The sequence below is a fragment of the Xenopus laevis genome, chromosome 5S, assembly GCF_017654675.1.
Source record: "Xenopus laevis strain J_2021 chromosome 5S, Xenopus_laevis_v10.1, whole genome shotgun sequence".
NCBI lineage: Eukaryota > Metazoa > Chordata > Amphibia > Anura > Pipidae > Xenopus > Xenopus laevis.
In genome coordinates this window covers 113,402,336-113,424,242 of record NC_054380.1, presented here as the reverse complement: position 1 = coordinate 113,424,242, position 21,907 = coordinate 113,402,336, and the positions used below count along the sequence as shown (strand labels likewise).

The 21,907-nt window shown below is 39.3% G+C and overlaps 2 protein-coding genes across 5 annotated transcripts in view; one reads left to right on the top strand and one right to left on the bottom strand.

Annotated features, from left to right (window-relative positions):
- Nucleotides 1–301: 301 nt before the first annotated feature.
- thap4.S (THAP domain containing 4 S homeolog) lies at nt 302–13,159 on the bottom strand. Of its 3 annotated transcripts, XM_018265827.2 has the most exons (6): nt 13,021–13,158; nt 10,450–11,363; nt 3,400–3,559; nt 2,492–2,601; nt 849–952; nt 302–516 (listed from the first exon to the last, which is right to left on the bottom strand). In XM_018265827.2, the coding sequence occupies exons 1-6, from the start codon at nt 13,095–13,097 to the stop codon at nt 397–399; spliced, it is 1,485 nt and encodes a 494-aa protein (XP_018121316.1). In that variant the 5' UTR covers nt 13,098–13,158; the 3' UTR covers nt 302–396. The 3 variants fall into 3 exon arrangements, with proteins under 3 accessions (XP_018121316.1, XP_018121318.1, XP_018121317.1); XM_018265829.2 differs by lacking the exon at nt 10,450–11,363 and having other exon boundaries at nt 13,021–13,159; XM_018265828.2 differs by lacking the exons at nt 10,450–11,363; nt 13,021–13,158 and adding an exon at nt 7,558–7,693.
- Nucleotides 13,111–21,907, top strand: part of atg4b.S (autophagy related 4B, cysteine peptidase S homeolog) — a 24,313-nt gene continuing 15,516 nt past the window's right edge. Inside the window, exons 1-3 of one of the 2 annotated variants that reach the window (XM_041564968.1) lie at nt 13,111–13,249; nt 20,311–20,412; nt 21,809–21,880. Coding sequence is in view for 1 of the 2 variants with exons in the window: in XM_018265830.2 (XP_018121319.1) it covers nt 13,449–13,461; nt 20,311–20,412; nt 21,809–21,880 (187 nt within the window). In the remaining variant the exon portion in view is untranslated. Of the gene's footprint in view, nt 13,250–13,322; nt 13,462–20,310; nt 20,413–21,808; nt 21,881–21,907 lie in introns of those variants that run through there. The other variant, XM_018265830.2, reaches the window with a different exon arrangement.

Below are 21,907 nucleotides of genomic sequence, written 5' to 3'. Positions count from 1 at the left end.
AGTACTGTTCTGGCTATTATTATTCTGGCTCATTCCAGCCTTTATAGATTACATTTTTGGCTAAATATCTATATTGAAAACATTTTTTATTTTGCACAGTCTATCTATTTATCCAGTTTATTTTTACACTGAACAATTCCTTTAAAGGTTTGGACTCAGACGATCATGAAGTATTTGGCCGAATCTCTGTCTTGCACAAGTGATGACATTCAGCCAAATCCCAAACTATCTTGGTTTTGCTGCCTCTTGCCTCTGAATTTTACTACGTACATAGCTAGTAATAATACACTTGGAATAGTAGTTTTTGGAAAGTAACACTTTTTTATTAGGATATGGAACAGCCATCTTGAAATTCTGACAATCCATACAGTTCTTGCAGCTTCGTGCACCTGAACCTTAAGATGTCACCTTCCTGTATGTTACATGCAAATGAGGAGCCAATGGCTGTGAGCTGGTAGCCATATGTACAGTCTGTTCCAATTTGCCCTCGGGGGTCAGGCGGAATTTACGTGATATCTAAAATTTAAGGAAAAATATAGGTATCAGTACCTATATTGTATATAAGTTTTCATTTACATTAAGCCACAAGTCTACAAGCTGCAAATGTGGTTGTATGGCCCAAACATTTAGGGCATTCAAATACTTCAAAACAGTCACCTGAAATTCACAGGCAACATTACTGTAAACCATCCAATCCCATGAATCCCTGCTGTATCTGTTCCTGCATCCCAAAGTAATACCTCAGCATGGGAAGAGCAGTGACCAGTAGTATGACTTTGTTTTAATGAAAATAAACAGACTCCGAGAGGGTCATTAGAACATATAGCAGATATTGCTCTGTTACCTACCTGCGTGACATGAGGATCTTTGGCAAAGCTGATTCTGCTGACTGAATGTGAAGTCAGACGGAGCTGATTTCCTTCCACTTCTCCTTCTTCCACCTCCACAACACCTTGGGACAGGAAAAGGATGAACAGATATTCTAGCATCTTGTATGTTTTTCTACAAACCTTTTGCATCGGACAACCGCAGTCTTGTCCCAAAACACTTTTTACTCATTGTAGATTTTACCGTTTTTAGCAGACCAGAATAACTTTTCAGGGAGTTAAAATCAGACTTCTTTTTGCAATATGAAGCAGTTTGTGTACTGTGGATGTACTAAATCCAGAATTGTAGCAGGATTCGGAACCAGCTGAATCCTTAAGGGGCAGATTTACTAAGGTTCGAGTGAATTTTCGAAGTACAAAAAGTTTAAAATTTCAAAGTCATTTTTTGGATACTTCGACCATCGAATAGGATACTACAACTTCGAATTTACTTTGATTCTAAGTAAAAATCGTTTGAATATTCGACCATTCGATAAGTGAAGTACTGTCTCTTTGAAAAAACGTTGACTTCAATACTTTGCCAAATTAAACCTGCTACAACATTTTCTAAGTCTTTTCACATCGAATAAAAATCCTATAGTTCAATCGATTTTTATTCGAATGCAGGATTGCCAAATTTGCTGAAAAAACTGCGAAGTTTTTTAATTCGCTGGTTGAATTTTGAAGTTTTTTGTACTTTGAAATTCGACCCTTGATAAATCTGCCCCTTAGTGTTTAGTTGAACTAATCATCACCTTTAATATGTGACTTTAAAGCACTGGACAGGTAAAGACAACAATTTTTTTTGGATAAAGCATTTTTGGGTCATTATGTTCAGACTCCATATGCAAATAGATAAATAATTGGCATTTGATTGGTAATTGCCCAGATCTAAAAATTAAGGATTCAGCGCACATAGAGCTGCATAATATGTTTGTGGGTAATAAATACATGTTAATTATCCCTAGTGTGTGTACATTAGGGATGCACCGAATCCAGGATTCGGCATTTTCCAGTAGGATTCAGATTCGGCCGAATCCTTGTGTGTGGCCGAACCGAATCCTAATTTGCATATGTAAAGGTGTGGGAAGGGAAACCACGTGACTTTTCATCTCAAAAAGAGGAAGTAAAACATTTTTCCACTTTTTCTTTTCTCGTCTCTAATTTGCATATGCGAATTAGGATTTGGTTGGGTATTCGGCCAAATCTTTCACGAAGGATTCAGGGATCCGACTTGAATCCCAAACAGTGGATTCGGTGCCTCTCTAGTATAAATGACAAAGCCTTCACTTGACTTATATCAGCTCTTCAGCCTGACCCATTGGCATAATTTGCACAAAGCAACAGGAGATTAAATATAATGAGATTTCTGGAATTTAACAAGAAGAAACAGGTAACTGTTATCTGTATATTAGGGGTTTCTGTGTTATGTGGGCCTCTTTATCAAATTTTGGTTTGGTACCCGGAGTTCCCCTTTAAATTTGGGGGGTTTATATGAATAAAATTAGAGCTTTAGAGTTTTCTTACCCTCTTTGTAGAGCTCTGTAAAATATGCTCTTGCTGTTCCTACTTCTTATTTTGTATGTACAAAGAGACAATGTAAGGTTTACTAGCATGAGCTATACCTGTATTCTGAGCACTAATGAAGGCCACATGATTGGTGCCAGGTTTGATTCGGATGAATCCACACTCTCTGTGCATTGGCTTTCCTGTGTCAGCATTAGAGGCACAGAACCTGGGGGGCAACAAAACACCAGATTAAAATTGGATTGCACAGCATGCTATTCAGTACTGTTTGTGATATATGTTATCATCACACTGGGGACTTCAGCTTTTAAATTAAACTGAATAATCCTTAACCTGGGCATTCTAGGGCAATGTTACATTTTCTTGTCTATATCAAATTTCTGAATGGTTAAATGCTTGCGATTATCTACTTCAACTGGTATCGGTGTTTGGAGATGCCTCCTGCATGGAAAATACAAACATAAAAAATGCCATAAATAGTTCCTATAAGAATATATGTTTTCAAAACCTAGAGAACTACTTACAGAACTAAAGGGGACAAAAATATAATGGCAAAATTCAGTGAAGTTTTCTTAAAATCTTGTCTCCGTTTGACATAGCTCTTTATCAGTGTAGACTATCTTTGCATATGTACTTTAAGATAAAAGGGTGATCTGGTCAGCTCATTTTAACACAATATTTGGATGAGCAGCAGTTTAGAGAATTCTCTCTGCACCTGCCAGAATGTGAGGAGCATATGTTGTAAATTCAATACAACTTCTTTTTGTGCTTATATTTCCTTCCTGGTCACTTCTGTATCTGTCCTACACATTACACGCCAACTTCCTGAGAAGGAATACCGGAGCACAAGGAAGACTCTTTCTCACGCCTTGTTGAAAAATCCCCTACAATTTACATTCACCAAACTATGAATATTTTACATTATCATAATCTATGAATGCTACATACTAACTGCAAAGATTGTGATGTGTGATGCATAAGTTGCTATGCTGCACAGTACACTCACGTGAAGTTTAGCATTGGCTGTCCCACGTGAGTGATGGTTGCTTCCTCCATATATCGGAAAGGTTCAATTGTGGGAAATTTGCCCACACCAGCAGGTTCAGACACCCAGGTCCCCAACATCCATGCAAGTGGAGAAACCACAGGATTCAGAGGAGGGGACGCTGTAAAAGAGAGGGATCATTGAAACATTACCTATGAAGTTACAAGTGAAAGGCTAAGTAAAGGAGGTAAAGTTGTTGTACCGTGTTAGCCATCTGCAAGAGACAAGCAGATAAGGTACAAGATAATGTGGGTCAAAGAGGCTGAATATAAATCAGGGATGAATTAATGGAGTGTGGAATAAAAGCAATTCCATATGATCTCTTAGTCCAGATCCACACCTGGTGCAGGCCTTAAAGGAGAACTAAACTATAAGAATTAATATGGCTAAAATGTCATATTTTATATACTGAACTTATTGCACCAGCCTAAAGTTTCAGCTTGTCAATAGCAGCAATGATCCAGGACTTCAAACTTGTCACAGGGAGTCACCATCTTGGAAAGTGTCACATGCTCACATGAGTAGCTGTTGAGAAACTATGGGGGTTGTAGCGTATTATCCAGCAGAAAATACGGTTTGTCTGTAATTTAAGATGATGCTACAAGGCTGATTATTAAATTCCGATGCTAATTGCACTGGTTTCTGTGCTGCCATGTAGTAATTATCTGTATTTATTACTAATCAGCCTTATATTGTGACATTTCTATTCTATTGGGTTGGTACAGAAGTTCAAAACATAATGTACAACATGTCTAGTCTACTTCTTTAGCTAAGCTTTAGTTTTCCTTTAAGAAAAGGAGTAATATGAGCAACGTATTCATCCACATATAATGATAGAATCAGCAGTATGCTCAGCACCAAATATGACAGCAAGGTTCATGACTCAAAACAGCTTATGTTCAATCCAAGGACAACCCCAGCAATAACATGATTCAATGCATTCCAAAGGATGCCATACTCTATTTTGTTGAAATAAACTCAGCTTGGTGTCTGGCTTCCTTACTACTGCAGTTTCATACTTTTCTTAAAATCATTATTACAGCCATACACTGTAGCAGAATATACATTTTTCTGCATGATTTCAAGGCAAATCTGAAAGTGTGCCCAGTGCTAAAACCTGTCTCTAACTTTACAAGTGAGCAGTTGGAAAGATTTAGCACATATTAAATGCAGATAACGTTGAAAAGCAGATAATTCCCCATACTTTCAAAAAAAAGTTACATATACAAAAGTCATTGTATATTGACAGCATATTAACATGCAATATTAATGTTACAAAAGATAATGCATGCACATTTAAAATCATTCTGTCATAATGAATGCCCACAATAATGATCAGAAAGCTGCTGGTACACATTATTATGATATTAATTTAAAAACTGCAGGGAGTGTAGAAAAATAGGCCATGGTGACGCTGTTCTGCAGAACAATTTGTAGAATTAAATTATAGGATGTAAATTGGGAAGAGTTGCATTAAAGTGAAATACACACGCACACAAACATAGATGTCACCCTTTGAAAAAAATAGAACCTTGTTCTTCATGCATCTCACCCAAATACTACATGGTTGATTAGGAATAAGGTTAAATATGTGACCAAAACCCTAAGCAGTCTAACAGAAACTTCCGAATGTACGTTGTATATGGGGCCTGTATTGACTGGAAAGAGGTAGCAAACCCCAACGGAATATATAATAAAAATGTATATATTCAAATTGCGATCAAGACATTGCTTAGGGATTTATGTGTATACACCAAATTGTGTATTTCATATAATGTTGTATTGGCCTATTGTAAGTTTGATATTTGTTATCCAGAATGCTCTGGGCCTGTGGTTTTCCTGATAATGGATCTTTCTATAATTTGAATCTTCATACCATTAGTTTACTAGAATGTAAACATTAAATAAACCCAATATGCTGGTTTTGCTTCCAATATGGATTAAAGGAACAGTAACACCAAAAAATTTAAGTGTTTTAAAGAAATGAAAATACAGGTATAGGATCACTTATCCGGAAACCCGATATCCAGAAAGCTCCGAATTACGGAATGGCTGTCTCCCATAGACTCCATTTTATCCAAATAATCCAAATTTTTAAAAATTATTTCCTTTTTCTCTGTAATAATAAAACAGTAGCTTGTACTTGATCCAAACTAAGATATCATTAATCCTTATTGGAAGCAAAACCAGCCTATTGGGTTAATTTAATGTTTAAATGAATTTCTAGTAGACTTAAGGCATGAAGATCCAAATTACGGAAAGATCTGTTATCCGGAAAACCCCAGGTCCCGAGCATTCTGGATAACAGGTCCCATACCTGTAGTGTGTACTGTTGCCCTGCACTGGTAAAACTGATGTGTTTGCTTCAGAAACACTACTATAGTTCATATAAACAAGCTGCTGTGGAGCAATGGCGGAAATTGAAAAACGGCTATATGGCACAGGTTAACTAATGGATAAAAGATAATACCATTAGACAGACAAAGCTTATTTGGTATCTGATGTGTAACCTGAACCTTTTCTTCTTTGAATGGCTGCCCCCATTGCTACACAGCAGCTTATTTATATAAACAATAGTAGTGTTTCTGAAGCAAACACAGCAGATTTACCAGTGCAGGGCAACACTGCATTATATTTTCATTACTTTAAAACACTTATTTTTTGACGTTACTGTTCCTTTAATTATCACAGAGAAAAAAGAAAATAATTTTTAAAAAATTAGAATTATTTGGATAAATCTGAGTTTATGTGAAATGGATTTTTTGTAATTTGGAACTTTCTCGATAAAGGGTTTCCCAGATAACTGATCCTATACCACTTTATACAATATATCCTGATGTATTTGTTTTCTGTGTAATAAAAATAAACATTTGAATGAAAAAAATGTCTTTTTGGTAATTAGCATGACCACATTACAGAAATACTTTCTGGATTCCCCTTTAAACAGTTGCAGTTATGTTAACAGTCAGCCTGCTTCAAACCAGATATTTAATAAAAGTTGTTTGTCTTTAAATGTAGTTTTAGAATGATGTAGAGAGTGATATTCTGAGGCAATTTACAATTGGTTTTCATGTTTTTCTATCTATGTTTTTTGAGTTACTTAGCTTTTTATCCAGCAGCTCCCCAATCTGTAATTTAGGCAATCTGGTTGCTAGCTGCAAAATTACCCTAGCAACCATGCATTGATTTGAATAAGAGACTGGAATAATGAATAGTAGAGGGTTTGATTGAAATTAGCAATAACACTAAATTTTTAGCCTTACAGAGCACGTTTTTTTTAGATGGGGTCAGTGACACTCATTTGAAAGCTGGAAAGCGAATCCGTTGTGATCATTGCTTCTGGAGGAGGCTGCATGGCCTGTACCTGGGCCCTGCACCGGGTAGTTACTAGACTTATTTCCATCCTACCTGGAGTTTTATAGGTATCAGCAAGTGTTAATATATATATTATTGCCTGTATTGGTTACCTTATCTTATCTGTATTTGTTACCTTATTATTATCAGTGCTAAGTGACCTTGCAGGTTTGTCAAAGTAGCTGAGCAGTGGAGTCTCTGAACAACCGATCAGCATGGCAAGATAAATGTCAGGACACTCCACACATGATCCAAAAATCGTACGAATCCTCGGATCATTGCGTCTATGGCCAGCTTTACAGCAAAAAGCAGTAGTAAATATAGCTTTATGGCTCCCCCTGATGGTTGCTATTATTCTTTTAACAAATATTCTGCTGGTTTCCGGGTCAGCGATGAACTGTTTGCTCACACACACGGCAAGGCGGCTTTTTCGCCACACATTAACCAAGATTTGTTTGAACTTCACTAATCAGCTGGGTATGTGATATTGCATTGTGCATAGTCCTGCTTAGATGTCAGCAGTCTTTCCTTGCTCCACACAAAGTCATGCTATATCTGAGCTCCAGGGAACAACTCCCAGGAAACTTGCAATCCACCTGTTACTAAGCACTCGCTAAACCCTTGCTGTTGCCTTAGAAGCCATGTCCTCTACCGTACAGTCATTATATATATATTGCTACAAACCACATTTGTTACTGGCAACAGCCAATCAATTATGCACCTGAGGGTGACCTGATAAAACAAAATAAAATTAAAACATTGTACCTGCAGCATCAGGAAAACCTGCCATACTGGTTCCCTTGTTAGACAGGATGTGAGGTCATACAAAATCAGTGCATGATAGAGACAGGGATTCCTATTACAGAGCTCTGTTGGACAGGTGCCAAGGTTTAACCTGATAGGTATTTCTAGTCTCTCCCAATTAGTTACATGGGGAAACGATTATCTCCAGCAGTGTCTGAGGACAATGATGCACTTCTAGAATCTCTGCCCCATATTAGGTGTCCATTTCATACCCTTTCATTTTCTCTACAGTATTAGAGTTCTTACTGACGAGCGGTTGAAGCTGCGCTCCCCTGCGTTCCGTTTTTCTGCGTTCAGCCGCAGGGGAGCGCAGGAATAGACGCATTAAGTTCTTTTCAATGGGGCTGTACTCACACAGGTGCGTGTAGGCGCCGAACGCAGGAAAAATGCAGCATGTTGCGTCTCAACCTGCGTTTGGGCCTACATGCGCCTGTGTGAGTACAGCCCCATTGAGAAGAACTTAATGAGTCTATTCCTGCGCTCCCCTGCGGCTGAACGCAGAAAAACAGAACGCAGGGGAGAACAGCTTCAACCGCTCGTCAATAAGAGCCCTAATACTAGCAACCTAGCGTAGGGTAATCTGCAAGTGAGCCTGTATCAGCACATTTGTTTGCATTAAAGTGTTGGTTCACATTTAAGTTAACTATTAGTATGTTATAGATTGGTTAATTCTAAGCAACATTTCCATTGATATTCATTATTTATGTATTTTTAATTATTTGTCTTCTTCTTCTGACGCTTCCCTGCTTTCAAATGGGGAGGAGGGTCACTGACCCCATCTAAAAAACAAATGTTCTGTAGGGCTACAATTGAATTGTTATCTGCACAAGAGGCAGTTTACCTTTAAGTTAACTTTTAGTATGTTATAGTAGGGATAATGCTAAGCAACTTTTGCATTGATACTCTTTTTTTTTATAGTTTTTTAATTATTTGTCTTCTTCTTCTGACGCTTCCCTGCTTTCAAATGGTCAGAAGGTCACTGACCCCATCTAAAAAACAAATGTTCTGTAGGGCTACAAATGAATTGTTATTGCAACTTTTAAGTACTCATCCTTCTATTCAGGCATTCTGCTATTCATATTCCAGTTTCTAATTCAAATCAGTGCATGGTTACTAGGGTAATCAGGGCCGGATTTCCCTTGGCTGCGCCCTGAGGCTGCTCGGTCCTAGTACCTGCCAGCTGCATCTCGTGCACACGCATGCATCAAGTTAATGTAAAGGTGAATAACCCATTAATGAGCAGGAGCTGCCATAGTAATTGATGAGTAACAAATATTGCCTGATCTTGACAGCTGAGCAACAAAAAAGCATTCATATGCTTTAATGTATGCAGTTCCATAGGTAAAATTGTCAGCAAAATGGAATAATACATTCAATACCCTTGAAAAATCCATATAGGATTAAGAGGACACTGGGTAAGGGAGGAGGATTAAAGGTCCCAATCCAAGGGAAGAAAATCATGTAATAAGGGATGCTTTACCCTCAGTCTGGTCACCAACACTGAAATCACTGAACACTTTCTGCAGGCACACTAATGCAACTGGAGGCCTAGGGCTGTAGGACGCAGTCTTGATGTATGTCCTCTATCCAAGGGCTCTTTAAATTATTTTTATCAGAAAAGCACCATGGAAGTGGTTCGCAAAATAGGACAAGGAGGAGCAACCTACCAGCCTTCAGATTATGCCAAACTACAGCATCCTAACAAGAACTGAAGGCACTTGGTGCTTAGGTGTTGCAGTTCAACAAAGCTGAAGAGCTAAAGAATACAAACGCTGCTTAAATGCTATCACACAATACAAAAATCATAACAGAATAAGACAGAATAGTATAGCATATAGCAAATAGTTTTGTGTTTGCTGCAGCTTTGGCGCAAATATTGTATCAGACTTCAATACTAATTTTCTGAGTTCCCCTGTGAACCCTGGATGTGAATTTAAATGCAATTAGTAGGAATTACATACACATACTGTATGAATCAAAGCTGTACAGAGGGAATTAGGGCTAAATAGATGGATTAGATTTTATCCAACCAACAAAATCTTGTCCTGCAACAGCATGAGATTTTGTAGGAACATACAAAATCTGATCTGCATAGCTGTAATGTAAAGTCAGATCAGATAACGTTGGATGGTGTCGTTTGTTCATGCATCTACATCGGACATTCAATGTATTTCAATAAGAAGAAAAAGTCTGTTAGACCATTACATTTTATCTTGTTGGATGAAGAAGCAGCATGCAGCATTCCCTTCCAACAGGCAAGTCATGTGGCAAATGTGACATTTTGTAACGGTCTTGGATCAACAGGTTGCATCATACAAGTCAGATGTAACTGCATGAGTCAAAATAAAATGGGACTATCCTACAAAATCTCCTGTGTAGTTTATACCAAAAAGATCACATACAATACTGACCTCCCTGTACTGACCTCCCTGAGGCTAAGCAGTAACTTGGACAGGTCTCAAATTAAAGTGAGTAGACAGAGTAAAATAAAGTCAGACAGAGCAATAGCACTTTTAGGAACAAAGAACCAGACAAAATTAGGGTTAGGAACAAAACAGGGAATAGAACCAGAACAAGAGCAGAAAATGTCTTGGAACGCACTTGGAAAAACTATAAGGTCTATAAGATCTGTCAAGGGCAGTTTGGACCTGCCAGAGCTGGGTTTAAATGAGCAATACTGCTGGCATGACATTTGAAGCTACATAATAACAAGGGGATCTATTTGTGCAGGCAGATAATGACAACACAGAGGAGGATCTGAATAATGAAGCATGTCTAGGGGCACCATGTTATGGTACAAGATGTCAAATATAGGTACCAATTGAACATTTAATTTAAAATATCTATACTTACACTGCAGTTCCAGAACGGACTGTGAACAGCAGTAATTATCGCCTCTGCCTTTTATACCCCTCTCTTTCTTCTTTAGATGATTTCTATGTCCAGAAGGTGGTTTTGATGGGAAGCAGTAAGAATGAAGGGAATGTATGTCATGGTAAAGGGCAGAGTCATTTTCCGGCTGAATAGGGAAGATTTGCATATCTGATTGAGAACTGGGGTCCACAGGCTCTACTGCAGACGACTCTATGTTTTCACTGTGCGTTTCCTTCATTACAGTGCAAATAATTTGATGTCCTTTATCAATACTAAATTCTACATGAGGGCTGTTGCCAGAATTTTTGTCATCAGGCGGGGTACCACCACTGACTTGGTAAGGTAAGTCCTCGCTGGTTGGTGTATGAGAAGATAGTTTGATGACATCCACTGTTTGAGAAAGAAGGTTCACTTTGGTAACGTTCTGGGAAAGAGGTGACTTAGCTGAACTGCTATAGGAGTGTAAGCAGGAAATGAATTTACATGCACTGGAACTATTACCAGACACATCATGTGTAAGGAAGCAACCACTGTCTTTGAAATCATCAGTAACAATAATATGGTTTTGGCTTTCAGCACAAACATTTTCACTAGACAATTCAACAAAATTCCCCTCCTGAATAAGGACTGGTCTTGATTTTGGGGCCTTTTTCCTCCTTCTCACTCCAGAGACATGAAGCTCTGTTCCTCTCATTCTCCTTCCACAAGAGTCCATAAATAGGGAGGGCACAGCATTTGCTGTAAGAAGCGGGCTTTGGTCTGGCATGCGTCGGACAAAGCTCTCTGGACTAAAGTGATCACTGCAGAGGAAAGAATAAGGCCCAGGAGTCCAATTATCACGTTGCAGTGCATTTGTCCAGAGAGAGAGACGAACAGGATCCTTCAGAGGAAACCTGTAAGAGTGAAGGTCATTTAGCATAAATGAATCACTAAGGGCAGGACTACACGGCCGATTCCGCAGCGATCCGCGGCTCTGTGCAAAATCGCAGGCGTCATGACTAGGGTTGCCACCTTTTATAAAAATTTTTACCGGCTGCTAGGGGCGGGGCTTCAAAGGGGCGGGACGAGATGTCAAAAGGGGCGGAATGTGATGTCAAAAGGGGTGGGCCACACCACGGACACCACGGACGCTAGAAGAGGCAAAAAAAAAGGTAAGTTGCAGGGGATTGGGGGCAGGCCGAGGGCTCCTTTTGATCGTATGACAAATTTACCGGCAGCTACATTGCCGGTAAATTTGTAATACCGGCCCCGGCAGGTATTTTACCGGCTAGGCTGGTAAAATACCGGCCGGGTGGCAACCCTAGTCAAGACGGAAATAAGGTAAGTAATTCAATTCTTGCATTGTGTCGCTGCATTGATGCAAAACGACTGTCGGATGCAGACGTTGCACGCTGTGTCTGCATCCGACAGTCGTATCGCATCAACAATGCGAAACGATTCGACACTGCCATTGAGGTGGCCATAGACGCATAGATCCGCTCATTTGGCAACATCGCCAAACGAGCAGATCTTTCCCCGATATGCCATTAACGAGCATGGCTATATCGGGGGTAATCTGGTTGTTCGGGCGTATGGCCGAATGATCCGATTACAATGCGCAATGGGCTCCGGCAGGATTGGTCGGGTCAAAATCAAACCTGACCGATCGACCAAACGACCGATCTCCACCGGACGAAAGCTGTCGGCACACTCCACACACGATCCGAAAATCGTACGAATCCTTGATTCGTAAGATAGGATCTGTGTGTCTATTGCCAGCTTTACTTACCTTGCGATTTTGCGCAGCGCATCGGATCGCGGCAGAATCGCCGGTGTAGTCCTGCCCTTATCCATATGAAAAAAATGAAGGCTGGCATATAATAGCAGAAAAGGAGGCAAGTCTAAGTTGTTTATAGAGACATGCTTTATCATGGTATTATTTCTCCAATGACATTAGAATTATGATGTAAGAGGGTGTAGTGAAATTTACGTAGGGCGGACATTCTTTCCTTAAGATAAAAAAATACCATCTTATTATTGTTTTCCTTTGCTTATATAATAATAGGCTCAAAAGCCATTTTTGGCAACTATAACTATGTCAGTAAAATAGCAAGTTAAACAGAACCAACCGCCGGCCAGATCCCTACACACAAGCATTACAATCACTTCTGCTTTGTAGGAGACAAGACAGCCAATAACTCAGACGTGATGCATTTCAAAATAGTTTTGCTACTCCCAGACGTACTATACGTGCAAGCAACTTTCCTGAGGTTGGATGTTGTGCAGCAAAGCAGATCAAGAATTTCAGACAGTGTATTTGACCCTGAGTGGATAACAATAACATTCTATTTTTAACCGTTTGCGTCATTATTTGTTCTTGTACACAGCATTCTATAGCTGCTAATAAACTCAACGATTATGCACTCATAGGTTTTGCTCAGCTCCGATTTGTCACTCCTGACATCAATCTTCTAGTCCCGCCCTTTCGACGCACATAACACGCCCACCAACCAGTTGCGCTAGTCCCAGGTGTCATTTCCTGTTGGAGAATAACGACTAGCGTGAGCATACCTGTGGAAGGATACATCTCCCTTTTTTCCCTTCCCTTGGCGATTGGTACAACTCGGAGCAGCGCAGCAGATCACCATAACTAGCCTAGTCCGTACAACAAGATGTCGTCACCCACCTCCGCCGGAAACAGGCTACTTGTACGGAAACTGGAGAGTCAGAGAAGCTACAGCGAGGTTATATAGCGGGAATTATAGCCGAAGTATTTATCTATGAGAACTTCTTGATAAAGGTTAAAGCCCAGGTTTCTAAACCAGCAGATAATTTCCGTACACAAGTATGGCTCCTTAGTATACGCGCAGCACTTCCGTCTTGTCTGCTCACGCAGGCGTCAAATTGCAAGGCAGCTTCTGATTGGAGCGTTTCGGATGAGCTGCAGCAGCGAGCAGGATAGGTTGTTACTTTCTATATGAGTGGGTGAGGTGAAGGGAATGATGGACGCAGGTGAGTCTGGAGAGAGACTGTCACGGCTTGTGTTTGGGTGTCAGTTGTACTAGAGTGTTCTGTGCTGTTGGGTGGGTATCATTAAATAACGTTTGTTGGGCCAGCAAAGCTTTATTAAAAGCAGTATGAAACAATGTATCACGAGTGAAATTGCTCAACACCCTGTCTGGCCGCTGCTTCCAGTCATATGATGCTGAATGACGGACACTTATGGAAATAGGACTCTCTTCAGCTTCAGGGCTGAACCACATGGGAGCTTTTGCTGGGTTGCATTGGGAGCTTCCATCCTACAAGTGGGTTGTAGTTTCACATCTACAAAACAGTATACAATGAATAGAAATTAAAAGGGCTTGTTCACTTTTGCATGAACTTTTAGCATAATGTAAGGATAGATGCTCTGAGGCCATTTGCAATTGATTTCCATTTTTTATCATTTGTGGTTTTTGAGTTATTTTAGCTTTTTATTCAGCTGCTCTCCAGTGTTGGTAGTCTGGTTGCTAGGGTCTAAATTAGCCTAGCAACCATGCATTGATTGGAATGAAAGGCTGTAATATAAATAGGAGAGGGCACGAGTAGAAAGATGAGTCATAAAAAGCAGCAATAACAGAACCATAGGCGGAGGTGATTTTTTTTGTTTGGGGTGGCTAATAGTTTTGAATAGTTTTTTTAATTATTTACCTTCTCCTTTTGACTCTTTCTAGCTTTCAAATGGGGGTGACCTCTTCTAAAAACAAATGCTCTGTAAGGCCACAATTCTATTGTTATTGCTTTTTTTATTGCTCATCTTTCTGTTCAGACCCCTTTCCAGTTTCTTATTTAAATCTATGCATGGTTGCTAGGGTGATCTGGACCCTAGCAACCAGATTGCTGAAATTGCACATTGGAGAGCTGCCGAATAAAAAGCTACACAAATAATAATAAAAAATTAAAGACAATTAAAACTTGTCTCAGAATGTCTGACTAACTAACTAACAGACTTAAAAGGTTTTGTTCACTTTTGAATTAACTTTTAGTATGATGCAGAGAATGATATTCTTAAACCAATTTGCAAGAGGAATAATAAAAAGCAATAACAATACATTTGTAGCCTTACAGAGCATTTGTTTTTTAGATGGAGTGACCATTTAAAAGCTGGAAAGAGTCAGAAGAAAGGCAAATATTTCAAAAGCTATAAAAAATAAATAATAATAAAGGCCAATTGAAAAATTGCTTAGAATTGGCCATTGTATAACATACTAACAGTTAATGTCAAGGTGAACACCCCTTTGAATAAAATAAACAAAGTAAGAGAAAAAAAACAAGTGCAAAAACATAAAATACACAATTTGCTTTTCATGGGGAAAGAGTTCATTCAAGATTGGAGCAAGGGAGATAGGGATATTATAGGTGCCAGTTGAAAGAAAAAAACTTTGACAAAAGAAACTATTTTATTCCAGATAGTGTTTAAACCTTTAGAGCTTTTCCAGTATAGTACTGTACCTGTGGGAGTAAGTTGAAATCTGCAGCAAATTAGTTACACCTCTGGTGAGGTTCCTTCTTGTCAGTCCTTTCTGCAGTGCCTTCCGATGATCCAAATCTCACCCCCACCTTTATCTGTGACTTGATTGGCTAGTTCTACTGTCAGTCAAGAGAGCTGTATTCTGATTGGGGAAACCACGAGGAATAAGATCCAATCAGAGTGCAGCTGTTTACAACAGAACCGGTTTCCACGATGTTAAAGGCATATACCAGCAGTCAGAAACGGAGTGAGTTTGTTTTAAGGTGCCAGGCAGGTTTGGGGAGGCTTAGCCTCCCCTAGCCTTATTGAAAATCCGCCTATGAACAGAACATTTGTAGCCCTACATAACATTTGTTTTTTAGATGGAGTCAGTGACCCCCCCCCCCCCAAATGAAAGCTGGAAAAAAGTCAGAAGAAGAAGGCAAATAATTCAAAAACTATAAATAAAGATGACCATTTTGAAAAGTTGCTTATAAATGGCCATTGTATAACATACTAAAAGTTAACTTAAAGGAGAACTAAACCCCCAAACTAATGAAAATCCCCTACTCTCAATAGTCCCCCAGCACAGGTGCTAATACCTGTAAATGCCCCTAAGTCTTTAATTACCCGTCAATGCAGTGTCAGCGCAGCAAAGCTCATGGGCACCATCTTCACTGCTTCGGGAATCTTCAGTAAGTAAGCGGCATATTGGCGCATGCGCAGTTGTAGCAATTTTTCAGTCCCGAACAACTGTGCATGTGCCTCCAGTCACGGAAATTGCAGAAGACTCCCGAATCGGTGAAGATAACGCCTATGAGCTGTGCTCTGCATCGAGGGGTAATCAAAGACTATGGGGCATTTACATGTATTAACACCTGTGCAGGGGAGGGGGTACTATGGAGGGTAGGGGTTTTCATTAGTTTCGGGGTTAAGTTCTTTTTAAAAGGCAAAAGGCGAAACGCTTCTTTAATTTATAATATCATCATTATTATTATTATTAGAGTGCCAACATATTTCACAGCGCTGTATATTAAAATCTAATCAATAAACTGCATGATACTTGTAACACAACATAACTTTTGGATAGGAATGGTGCATTATTAGTAGACCAAATAAAGTTACATAGACTTGTATTACTCCTTGAAATACGTTCAACTGTAGCATGCAGATCTAAAGACCAAAATCTCTCCTGTCTTCGGACCATGTTTTTTTTAAACTTGGGTCCCCAGATATCAGTTAGGCTACTGACTCTCAGAATTCATAATTGTATGATAAGGGCTAAAAACATGCTGGAATTTGTAGTCCAGCAACATCTGGACACACTAGGGTAAATCGGTTGGGCCAAATTTATGCATTTTGTAGCTTAAAATCAGGCCCAGGTAATCTGTGGATTCTGGTAAATACCAGAGGGGCTGCTGTAAGATGCCATAGTCAGTCACTATTTATTGGACTGGTGGGGGGCTGTTTGGGCTGCTTTGTACTTGAAATACCCTGGTCTATTTTGAATCCCAGTCCGGACCTGCTCAAAATTGCCCCAATTGTCAAAACACAATAAACGGTTAAAAGCACAAATGCACTTTCTTGATAGGGGCAGTGGCGGGTCTGGGCAGTCAGGCGCCTTAGGCAGCTGCGGCAATTAGGCATGCGCACCAGCACGAATAGGAACGCTCACAGTCGGCAAAAGGGCAGAGAGGGGACTGGACTAGGGAGAGGAGGCAGAGAAGGTAGGTGTCTGGTGCTCCCCCAGCTTTGAGCCCTGGGCACGTGCCTACTCTGCCTACCCCTAGTTCCGGCCCTGGATAGGGGATCATTAATCATATACGTCATAGTAACCTGTCCAAAAAGTGCATTTGCAGGTGATTGCCATTTAAAGAGAACGGGAAGTGGGTGAATATTTTGTCCCCTTCCAAAGGAACTTCAAAATCATTGGTATCGCCACCAATATTCTCTCTAATTTTTTACTTTGCTATGTGTGCAAAAAATATTCTTGTGTGTGCACTTTTCAAACCTGTGTGCACAGTTCAAAAATAAAAAAACAGTGCACACAGGTTAGAATATGTACAACATTATTATTATACAGGTATGGGACCTGTTATGCAGAATTCTCAGGACCTGGAACTTTCTGGATAACAGATCTTTTCGTAATTTGGATCTTCATACCTTAAGTCTACTAGAAAATCATGTAAACATTAAATAAACCCAATAGGCTGGCTAGGCTTCAAATAAGGATTAATTATATCTTAATTTCAAGTACAGGTATGGGACCGGTTATTCAGAATGCTCGGGACCTGGGGTTTTCCAGATAATGGATCTTTCCATAATTTGGATCTTCATACCTACTAGTCTACTAGAAAATCATGTAAACATTAAAAAAACTCAATAGGGTGGTATTGCTAAGGATTAATTATATATTAGTTGGGATCAAGTACAAGCTACTGTTTTATTATTATTATTATAGAGAAAAAGGAAATCCATTTTTTAGGATTATTTGGATAAAATTGAGTCTTTGGGAGATGGGCATTCTGTAATTCTGCGCTTTCTGGATAACCGGTTTCTGGATAAAGGATCCCATACCTGTAATTTATAATATTATTACAATATTCTTTATGCATACACCATTTATTGACCTCAATATTTGTGTGCACGAGTGCTCAGCTTAGAGGGAACACTGATCTTTAAGATCACTTCTGCCAAGGTCTATCCTATGATTTTTTATTGGTTACCGTTACATCAACGTGCATTTGTGCATATGTCTTGTGTACTTCCAGCTGATCTGGTGTCCCTGTTATCAGAGATAGCCAGCCTGCTGCCCTCCACAAGAAACCAAAAGTATAACAAAAGTTTTTCAGCAAAATGTTTATTTTGCAGAACAGATGGAATGACTCCAGGAGGGACATAGTTCATTTTGGCAGGAGCACATTTTTCTGTTCAAAGATGACCTTATTGTTAAGAGCTCTTTAAAAGGTAGTACCTGCTAGGTTATGTTCTAATCAGCGTTCACTTGCTGGGCCTTTCTCAGTACAGGTATGGAACCTGTTATCCAGAATGCCCGGGACCTGGGGTTTTCCGGATAACAGATCTTTCTGTAATTTGGCTCTTCATACCGTAAGTCTACTAGAAAATCATGTAAACCGAATAGGCTGGTTTTGCTTTTAATAAGGATTAATTATATCTTAGTTTGGATCAAGTACAAGGTACTGCTTTATTATTACAGAGAAAAAGGAAATCACTTTTAAACTTTGGATTATTTTTATAAAATGGAGTCTACGGAAGATGGCCTTTCCGTAATTCAGAACTTTCTGGGTAACAGGTTTCCGGATAGCTGATCCCAGACCTGTATCTCTGAACAAAGGGGAAATCTTGAACAGTGAAAGCAAATAAAATTCTAAGCAACTTTCCAAGTTAATTACTAACTATCAATATTGCAGTTAAAATAATTGTCTGTTTATAATTTCTACTCCCCTTTCTCTGACTCCTGAAACTATGTTGCAAGCCAAATGATTTAGGAAGGAGACCTGACTCCTGTTACATTGTTTCAAAAAAACTGCGTGAGAGCTCATCTGCACATCTTCTTCTCCATTTTGTTAAGTGGTGCTTAAATTCCCTGGGCACCTGCTGGGATGTCGCCATATAATTCCACTTCAAGATAGGTAGGGACAGCACACACACACACTTTTAGTTCTTAACTAATTTCTTAACTAATTTTCTTCAGCCACAGACATGACTTGTGAAGTGCACTAATTCACCAGTTGAGTGTATGTCATTCCTACCTATTTTGAAGTAGGATTATATCGTTAAAGAATATGTAAAATAGTGATGTGCTGGCCGGCCCGATACCTGCGGTTTGGGCCGACCTCACACCCCCTTTCCGGGTCGCGCTTTTAACACCAGCTTCCAGGTTCAACTTTTATAGACGCGCGCCTGCTTGCTCTGCCCTTTTTGTGACATCATTGGCGGGGCGGCGTGGGTCTACAAAAGGAATCCGGAAGTCGAGCTCGGGTGGAGGGAGGGCGGGTCGGGAAAAACCTGACCCACACATCACTAATGTAAACCTGTAAAAAATCAATACAAAAATATTTTTCTATTTTAAAGCTATTACACTAACTTTTTTTGGTAGCAACAGCACCACCTGCTGGTCAATTGCCCTAACTGTGCATAGAGAGGAACACTCCGAAACAAAATCGAGAACTGTTCTTATGTTGCTCTGTTCAGGTTCACATATCCTTTAAGATTCAGACCCAGAGAACAGAAAACATCAGTTTTTGAGTGGAAGACCCCTTAAAGGAACAGTTACACCAAAAAGTAAAAGTGCTTTAAAGTAATTGAAATATAATGTACAGTTTCCCTGCACTGGTAAAACTGGTGTGTTTCCTTCAGAAAGACAACTATAGTTTATATAAATAAGTTGCTTTGTAGCCATGGGGGCAGCCATTGAAGGCTCAGGTTACACAGCAGATAACAGATGCATTCTGGAGAATACCATTGTATTCTATTACAGAGCTTATCTGATATTTAAGTAACCTTTTTCTTTTCTCCTTTTTTTCAGCCTCAATGGCTGCCCCCATTGCTACACAGCAGCTTATTTATATAAACAATAGTTGTGTTTCTGAAGCAAACACTCCAGTTTTACCATTGCAGGGCAACAGTACATGACACTGTCATTACTTTAAAACATTTTCATTTTTTGATGTTATTGTTCTTTTAAGCATGGCAGTATTTGCAGCAACTTCTCAATAGTTTATATGCAATGATTTTAAAGGGCAAGTCAACCCCAAAATAAAAGAAAAGATAATTCTAATGTTCAGTGCTTTTAAAGTTGTCTGTAAAAACTAGCTTCTGAATGCAGCCATTTGCTTAACTCCTGGTTGTTACTTTTATATATTGCAAAAGTCTTCGTTCCACGGCAAAGACAAGTTTATTAATCCGCTGCCTTGTCTTATGTTGTATCAACAGTCTGAACTATCAGGGTAGAAAATAGAAAGGGACAGACAAACTTTGCTTTCAATAGCAATACATATACCAATAACAGATGTATAATGCAAAGTTAGTTATGTTTTCTTTAGACAAAATTTTCTTTGGGGGGGGGGCTTACATTCCCATAAAGGAGTCTGCAGATCTAAATCAAAGTAAGCAGTGTGCAGTAGATATGACTATTGTTAACATGCATTTATAAACTGCCAACATATACCACATGTTGTACAATAGATGGGTATATACATTAAACATACAAAAAAAGTACACAAACAACCAATAAAAAAAGGTAAAGGGGCCTGGCCAGGACTTCTTTATAGAATGTGTACAATATTTTCTCCTCAGAACTGTTCTTGGTATTTTAACAAATCCTATGACTATGCTTCTTTTATTCTCAGCTACGCTCACGTATGATACTCTGCGCTTTGCCGATACTCCTGACTTTCCAGAAACAGCGGAGCCAGTTTGGGTGCTGGGGAGGAAATACAGTGCATTGACAGGTACTCCTACTATTTAAAGGGATCCTGTCATCGGAAAACATGTTTTTTTCAAAACACATCAGTTAATAGTGCTACTCCAGCAGAATTCTGCACTGAAATCCATTTCTCAACAGATTTTTTTTATATTCCATTTTGAAATCTGACATGGGGCTAGACATTTTGTCAATTTCCCAGCTGCCCCTGGTCATGTGACTTGTGCCTGCACTTTAGGAGAGAAATGCTTTCTGGCAGGCTGCTGTTTTTCCTTCTCAATGTAACTGAATATGTCTCAGTGGGACATGGGTTTTTACTATTGAGTGTTGTTCTTAGATCTACCAGGCAGCTGTTATCTTGTGTTATGGAGCTGTTATCTGGTTACCTTCCCATTGTTCTTTTGTTTGGCTGCTGGGGGGGGGAAAGGGAGGGGGACGATATCACTCCAACTTGCAGTACAGCAGTAAAGAGTGATTGAAGTTTATCAGAGCACAAGTCACATGACTTGGGGCAGCTGGGAAATTGACAATATGTCTAGCCCCATGTCAAATTTCAAAATTGAATACAAAAAAATCTGTTTGCTCTTTTGAGAAATGGATTTCAGTGCAGAATTCTGCTGGAGCAGCACTATTGACTGATTCATTTTGAAAACCTTTTTTTTTCCCATGACAGTATCCCTTTAAGGAATTTTATTTTAATCTGTGCACCTGACCCAACTCTGTTTATCCATATTTGGTTAGTTTCACTGTAATCCCCTATTAGTTTGTAGATTATTAGTTGAAACTGCAATACTGTTTTGTGTCAGACCAGCCATATGCACCAGTGAGGGACTGTGAAATAACTAGTTTGTTTGTGTATTTTTACCACTATAATATTCTCCATCCCAGTGCCAGACATAGTATTAGAATTGGTTTACTCTGCAAGAAACGCTGTAAGCAATATTTATAGCACTAGCCAATATAATGCTCAATATACTAGCCCTTACTAAGTAAAATCCACTGTGCAACTGGGTTTGCTATTGATATGCTGAGAATGCAGCATCTCTAGGTCACCCTGAGCTGGGGGTACTGCAATATTTCCAAAGTCTGAGAAACAAATATTCCAGCCTATAAAAGGATCATACGTTACTGGGCAAAGACATTTTTTTTGGAGGGGGGTGGTGAATAAACTAAAATTGTAATAAAAAATATTACTGGAGTTAAATTTGAAGGTAAAAAAACTGATGCAGAATCTTTTAGAGTTAAATTATTTTTCTGGAATGGAACATCACTTTGTAAGATACATAGCAGAGGACCTAAAGTAGAAATATAAACAATAAATATTAGAATAACAATTATATTTAAAGTCAACACTATGTAGTGTTTGCAACAGTTCCTCCCTCTTCCTTATGAAACCCAATGGAGTAACTGCATTTCCCTTGCAGAGAAAGAGCAGCTCCTGAATGACATCACATCCAGGCTCTGGTTCACCTACAGAAGAAACTTTCCAGCAATAGGTAAGAACCATCAGCTTTGCAAACACT